The sequence below is a fragment of the Oryx dammah genome, unplaced genomic scaffold, assembly GCF_014754425.2.
Source record: "Oryx dammah isolate SB20612 unplaced genomic scaffold, SCBI_Odam_1.1 HiC_scaffold_24, whole genome shotgun sequence".
In the NCBI taxonomy this organism is placed as follows: Eukaryota; Metazoa; Chordata; class Mammalia; order Artiodactyla; family Bovidae; genus Oryx; species Oryx dammah.
The window spans coordinates 85142609-85150066 of NW_024070208.1; the positions used below are offsets into that span (position 1 = coordinate 85142609).

Sequence of the window (7458 nt, forward strand, 5' to 3'; positions counted from 1 at the left end):
CACACGGGTCCACACTCATGCACACACACTCACACACAGGTCCACACTCATGTACACACACTCACATGGGTCCACACACATGCACACACGCTCACACACAGGTCCACACTCATGCACAGACACTTGCACGGGTCCACACTCATGCATACAACATACAAGGTCCACACACATGCACACACATATATACAGGTACACACTCGTGCACACCTGCTCACACATGGGTCCACACTCACGCACACACACTCACATGGGTCCACACACATGTACATACATATATACAGGTACACACTTGTACACACAAGCTCACACGTGGATCCACACTCATGCACACACACTCACATGGGTCCACACACGTATACATGCTCACACACAGGTCCACACTCATGCACATATACACTCACACAGGTCCACACTCACACACACTCATGCACGGGTCCACACTCATGCACACACACTCACATGGGTCTACACACACACTCATGGCTACCTGGAAAACAGAAGAATGAAGCTCTCTGGGGGTGTGGGAGTTACTAAGACAGGCTCTTCTCAAGAATTTGGCAGTTCAGAGGCAGGCTAAATGCCATCTTAAAATTACCCACAGAAACTGTTACTAAAGTGACTCCCCCAGAACACCACCCAGCTTGCAGAAGCCTCCTCTGCCCCCCAGCCCCACCTTACCTTGCATCTTCTCGAGTTTGCTCATGTATGAGCTGAAGAGAGAGTAGATGCGCTCGGTCTCTCGGTCCCCGTCGATGTCCAGCTGGATGTTTGCTGGGAGGCCGCTGCCGAGAGCCAGTGGAGAGGAGGAGGGTCAACTGTGACGTTGGTCATTTAGTGGCCCCTAAAGATGGAGGACCCGGCCCCTCACTGATCCCTGCCGGGGCTGGGGCACCAGCCGGCCACGACCTACCCAGTGCAGGGGGAGCAGCCAGCGGCCGTGTCTGAGGAGGCCCTGCAGCACAGCCAGTGACCGTTCAGGTAGGCGGACGGGTGGTAGACGGCCAGGCGCTTCTGGTTGCACTGGCTCACCTTGGTGAGGATGTCGATCCAGGCCTTGGCCTCCACGCAGTTGTTGGCCTGGATGTACAGCGCCCGCTCGGGCTGGACGACCTGGAACATCTGAGAGCAAGGAGGGCTCAGGGGAGTGCACGGCAGAGCCCCCGCCTGGACCGTGAGGGCCGTGGCCGGCCGTGCCAACCTGCCCAGGCCACGTGGGAGCAAGGTGAGGTGGCGAGGCTTGGCTGGCTCAGCCCTGCTCAGCTGGGCCAGGCGCTGCCTTTCCTGGGCCCCAGGTGCACTGCCGGCCTGCCCCCGGGACGGCTGAAGTGGATGTGGCCGTTACACAAGAGTGCGAGCGTCCCTGGGCCTCCTCCTTCCTTGAGTGAGACGGGCTTTGTGCATGACACGCCCCAGCAGACCTGTCCACCCTCCCATCTGCGTCCCAAGACTGGCTTCGGGACCAGCGCACATGCTGTTGTCCCTCTGAGAGGTGCCGCTCCCGGCCTGCCACTCTAGGGCCCCCTCCCCGCCCTCCAGGCAGATGTTATGTACCCCCCGAGGCTTCTCAGAGCTTCCACTGCCTTTCCTGTTTATTATTCACTCAACGAACAATCCTAAGCCCAAGGCATTGTCCAAAGTTCTGGGGACTCAGTGGCCCAAACGGAGTTTCTGCTCTTGTGAGCGTCTAGCCAGCCAGAAAGACAAGAGTGAACTCAGCACCTGGGCTGCGTGGAGGAGGAGGCCTAGCGAGGGTCAGGAGAGACCCTCTGGGTAAACGGCCCTCCGGCTGCGGTCGGACGGGCCTCCTGGAGTTAGCTGAGCTGAGTGGAGACAGTGAGCGGCAGGGACAAAGGCCCCTGGGGCAGCAAGGGCTGGGACCTCCCAGCAGACACAGCCATGCTGCCCACAGAAGGGCAGGGAGGTCGGCAGGCTTGGCCCCGGGAGGGCTGTCAGGCTGGACTTGTCAGAGGGCACAGGGGGCCGAGAGTTAGAATATCAAAGTCCAAGGTGGCCTTTGCAAGGTGGGGAGGTGTGCCCAGTGAGGAAAGACAGAACAGGATTTGAAGGATTCTCGGAGCTGGAGTTCGGGTTCCTGAGTGAATAGCCAAGGCTCCTCTGGCCGGCCCTAACCACACAAGCACCGTTGCCCAGGCCGCAGACTGCACAGTCTGTTTACAGCTCCATCCCCGACAGAGGCAACGCCCTGGAGGAAGGCACTCTGTTCCGGTCATCCTCATAGGCTGGACCCTCTGATAGGGCCTGCACACCACAGGCCTTCGAAAATGTCTCTCAAATGGAGGAGGACGTTGGCTTATAGTTAGCCCATGGGAACCAGCTCTGTGGAGGCAGCAGGAGAAAAGGACTCTGAAGTTAGGAATTTCCTCTAATACGTCTCATGATAGTTCTTGTAATTATTATCATTAAGGAATCACTCTACGCCTGATGGAATGAGCGGCTCTGGTTGCTTCAGGGCACGGCTCCACACTGCGTCCCTCCCTGGATGCTGGGAGTGGGCTGTCCCCAGCCCCATCCTGGGGAGATCTGTCACTGGCCTGGGAGGGGCTGTGAGGCTGTGCGGACACACACGGCAGGACCAGGGCGCTGACCTCCCTCAGGCCCAGACAGCCTTGCACCTGCCACAAGGCCGCCTCCCTGCCCAAGAAATCACCTCAGATCGCCCTGGGGGCGGAGCAGGAAGCCAAGGGGAGGAGCCAGAGCAGGTCGAGGGCACCTGCCTCTGCCCATCCGTCTAGCCAGCAGCTAAGCCTCTGCGGCTGCAGGGTCAGCCTCAGACCAGACAGAGGCCAGGCAGGCCCACCCTGTGCGGCTGGATGCACCTATGCAAACGAGACCTCCTGCAGGGGCCCAGCGCGGGGACAGACAGATGCGAGGTGGGCGGACCAGACTTGGCTGGGGTCTGCGAGCCGGGAGAGGGACTGGCGGACACTGGGCGCTCGGCCTGGAGGGGCTTACAGCAGCAGCTCGGGGCAGTGGCGTGAAGACGGGGAGGCGGGTCTGGGGCCCCACAGGCGGCCTGGGCCGGCGCTGCTCCGACGTGAGGGGGTGAGCTCCCGGCCAGATCTAGGACCTCTTCCTCAGGATGGTCGTGGGGGAGTGGTCTCGAGACACCGGGGTGCTCAGTGACCTCAAAGGATGCAGACGCCTAGAGCCTAGAGGGCACTCCACTGAGCCCACCGAGGCCCCAGCAATGCCCCGAAGGGCACGGGAGGCAACTTGTCTGAACACTGAAACGAAACCCCTCCTCACGGGAGTGTCCTTTGTGCAAAGGACTCCAGGTGACCATCCTCGGTCGGGACTTCTCAGGGTCCTGCTCAACCAGACCGTCCCCGAAACATAAACCATGACAACTCAACAAATAAGGGGGAACCGACTACGCAGAGCCCCTTGCTGAGCTCTGCCTGCCATTTGCTTGGCCTGTGACCACCCTGAGGATGACCATCGTCTGCAGAGGAGGGCGCAGGTGCTGACCGGCCGGCCAGGTGGTCCCTGCCCTCTCCATCCACTTTGATGAAGGGGCGTCCTGGCCACCACCTTCCTCAGGGAGACCCCAGTGGGGCAGTCTCTCCATTCACCCAGCCCTCGGGACATGGAGACAAGCCTCAGAGAAGAGAGGCTCAGGCTGGGGCCGCTGAGTAGATGCCTACACTCTCGAGGGGGCTTTGCCCACTGACGGCTGTATGGCGGGGCCCACACTGTCTGCCACCCTCCCAGTCACAGTCAGGGTCTCTTAGGAAGATCAGAGAATCGTGTATAGGATTTCAAGTTTTATCTATTAGTATTTATACCCCATCTGCCTTCAAAAAGACTGCACATGACTTACACAAAATGCCTCTAATGACACTGAAAAACATGGAAAAAGTATTTTAAAAATTAGGAGCAGAATTAGAGAAGAGAAATGGGAGCAGACTTAGGATAAACAGGACCTGAGTGCGCAGATTTTCTGAGGAAAACAGACAACCCAGAAAAGCCCTTGGATCAGGCTCTGGGAAGACAGCTGAGGGAGGTGGGACTCAGGGCCAGGACCCCACAGTGCCCGCATGAGGCTGCAGGCACCTCTTGGAGAACGGGTCGTCCTAGCACCCAGTGTGGACCCTGTGCCCCCCTTGGCGCCTCACAGGGGGACAGGAGGGACACGGTGACCATGTGGCCGGGGTGGGCACGTGTTTCCTCCTCCCCAGCACGGGGAGGTGCTCACCAGGCAGAACTCGGGCACTATCCCCCACCCTCATGGTCCCCACAGCGTCGGGGGGCGGGGGGGCAAAGGCAAAGCAGGGGTCCCCGAGCTGTTTGCCAGCGTCCGGATGGTCAGCAGAGGCGGACCTCTGGGAGGCCCATCAGGATGGGGGGCCCCACAGCTTCCACCCGAAGCTGACTTTGAGGGAAACCCCCTCGGGTCCTGGCCGACCCGACAGGCAGAGTGGGCTCTCTGCTTCACCAGGACCCAGGGCAGGGGGCAGGGGGTGGGTAGGGGCTGGGACTCACGTTCTTCATCTTGAAGGACTCCTCCTCCAGCGGCTCCACGGCCAGGATGTTCTCGATGGGGATACTGTAGAGAGGCGGGTCCCCTGTGGCAGAGCATGCCGTGAGCGCCCAGAGGGGCCCGCCTCCCTGCAGGTTTCCCCGCAGGCTCCCACGGGCTCCGAGGCCCCGGGGATGCCCACCAGCCAGACCAGGCCACCCACACAGGAACAAGCGCGTCCGCCCCGAGACCCTGACCCCCATGCTCAGCCATGGAGGGCCAACTGCTCCCCACGCCACCCAGGCCACCCTCTTGGAGCCCCTGCCTCCCGTTTAAGGAAGTGCTCACCCCAAAAGCAACCTGGACGCCACGGGGCCCAAGATGAGGCTCTGGTCCCTTGGAATAAAATATGTGAAAACAGGTAAAAAGTGACCTTTTCTTCTTACCTTTGCTTTTCTGGTAGGTAAATTCATGGTTTGTCAGGCGGAACCATCTTTTCTTAAAATTCTTCATCCCAAATCGTTTCCTCCCTTGTGCCCTCTTAATCATGAACCTGTCATGAACAGGACAGTCTGGTGGGTGAGCGGCCGAGGGCTCGGGCCGGGGCACCTGCTTGCTCGCCCCGCAGCCACAGTCACCAAACCAGCGCAGCTCACCACTCCCGCTCCTGTGCCATCTGACGCAGACTACGGGCTTTCAGTATCTTATTTCCAAGGGACAGGATTTAAGAATCAAAAGATGAAGGCCTCTACTTTTGCAAAGTTTAGCCCCTGTGCTGGTGTCAACTGCCGACCTCCGGTTGCGAGTTGCTGACAGCCCTGGCCTACCAGAGCTCCACCAAGGAGCCCCCACCTCCTGCCCCGAATCGTGGACTGAAGGTGCTCCCAGAGCCAGTGCGGCAGTAGGTCCCGGCCCCGCAAGCGTGTTCTAGAGGCAAAGACAGCAGAAAGCCAGCTGCCCTGGGCTGCGGCCTGTGCTCTGAGCCCCGGCGGGGGACGCTTCTGCCTGGGGGCTGATGGAGGGCAGGGCCCTCAGACTCTGGTGAGGGAGCCACTGGGCAGAAGCCTCTGGCTACTCAGGGGCCGTTCAGTACCCCCCCCCGCCCCCCGCCCGCAGACGGGCATTCCCTGCCTGCAGCCTCAGCAGAGAGCAAGTGCAGGGGGGCAGCCCTGAGGTGTCTCAGAGCCACAGACCGAGGCCCCAGGCAGCTCTGGACGCCCCTGGCCCCGAGCCTCTCTCCCGCCACCTCACCCTTCCTTAAGCAGGATGGGCTGCTGCATGCTCCTGGGGTCTCTCCTCCCGGAGGATGAGATCAAATCCAGGAACTGAAGTGGGACAGAAAGCAGACAGTTAAGGGGAGACTGTGAGAACTGCCCGGGCGCCCTGCGTCTCCTCCTGCAGCCAGAGAAGAGGCGGGTCTGAGCGTGGGTGCAGGCAGAGCCCCTCAGGCAGCCACGGAGGCCGGCCCCTGCAAGCCCGCCCCTCCCGGGAAGGTCTCTGCACCCAGAGCTGCTGCTGCTCCTGAGAGCCGCCAGGCCGCAGGTGACTCGGGGAGGTTCCCCCTACCTCTCCCGGAGCTCGAAGCCGCCCCGGCTCCCTCCCACCCTGCTCAGTTCAGCCTCCCACGAGTCACCCACCTCAGCCTCTGTCAGTCTGGGTAACTGATGCTGAGACTTACGTTTTTCACCGCGTCAGCGTACTTCTGCTCGTTGAAGAATTCATAGAACGCAGCCATGTAGGACTCCTTAAAACTGGCCTAAGAAAGAAAAGGTCACTTAAACGAAGCCTGAGGTCGCTTGGCCCAAACCCGAAAGACCTGGAGCTTGGCTGCGACAAGCTCAGCTCGGGGCTGACCACAGAGGCCAGCCTCTCTCCCCAGCAGCGTGGAGCGCAGGCACCCCCTGCCGCACAGCACAGGATGGGCTCCACTCAGAGCGTGGCCTCAGCTCTGGGCTGACCACAAGAGGCCGGCCTCTCTTCCCAGCAGTGTGAAGCGCAGGCACCCCCCGCTGCAGAGGCCTGCCGCACACCACAGGAGGGGTTCCACTCAAGCTGTGCTTAAAATGCCAACTACGCAGGGTCCTGGTCCTGGGTGAGACCTGTCACTCATGACTCAACACCCTTCGTGGGCACGTGGCTCCCCGATGCATTGCTGGGATGGGGAGGTCCTCAGTTTCAGGAGTCAGGTCAACGGCAGGAGGAACCTGGGGGCCTCTGTCCACGCGAGTCACTTTATCATAAGGGGGTCTGTGCGGGCCTCAGCCCGGCAGGGGCCCGCTCATTGCTTCGGCTGACAGATGCTGGGCTGACAGACGGATGGAGTGTGGGGCTTCAGTCTGCTTCTGTGTGTGTCACTTAGGTTCCGAGAAAGCTGATGGGCCTGCAGGGGCTGCTGTCTGCAGGGCTGGGGGCTGGGAGCATGCAGGGCCGTGAACTCAGGAGATCGGCAGGGGCTGCTGTCTGCAGGGCCTGGGGCGGGGGTGGGGTACGTGGGGCTGTGGACACAGGAGAAGGGCAGGGCTGCTGTCTGCAGGGCCGGGGGCATGCAGGGCCATGAACTCAGTAGAAGAGCAGGGGCGGGGGCCCTGGGAGTCGCGGCTCAACCCTTTCCCAGCAGAGCCCAACGGGCTCGCCTCTGAGGAGCGGCCGCGCCACCGGCCCCCACACCGCTGCCCTCACGTACAGATTTCCCGGCCCCACACGCCAGTCTTGGGGCAGCCCTGTGAAAGGGAGACAGGTGAGCCTGGGCCTGGGGAAGGAGCGGCTGCCCCTAGCTGTGCGTGAACAAGGCTTTGGTCACTGGGTGGCACCCCAACTTCCTTAAAACGCTCAGGCTGAGAACGCTCAGCTGTGCAGTTGGGGCTGGGCAGTGTCTGCATCGAGGGCACAGGTCTGCGGATTTACATAGAGCAGTGGAAGCGCCAGCCACCCGCAGGGGACAGTCACCGTGCACAGGGGACGTCACAGCCCACAGGGGA

At 61.2% G+C, this 7458-nt stretch overlaps 1 protein-coding gene across 3 annotated transcripts in view; it reads right to left on the reverse strand.

The window, feature by feature from the left end:
- The window catches only part of RASA3 (RAS p21 protein activator 3), an 83162-nt gene that overhangs the window by 5954 nt on the left and 69750 nt on the right, over positions 1-7458 (reverse strand). For all 3 annotated transcript variants that reach the window (XM_040267495.1, XM_040267499.1, XM_040267498.1), the window contains exons 17-22: positions 6159-6236; positions 5732-5805; positions 4927-5033; positions 4504-4586; positions 911-1119; positions 679-782 (exon numbers count right to left, since the gene is read on the reverse strand). In XM_040267495.1, coding sequence (XP_040123429.1) covers positions 679-782; positions 911-1119; positions 4504-4586; positions 4927-5033; positions 5732-5805; positions 6159-6236 — 655 coding nt within the window. The remainder of the gene's footprint in view (positions 1-678; positions 783-910; positions 1120-4503; positions 4587-4926; positions 5034-5731; positions 5806-6158; positions 6237-7458) is intronic.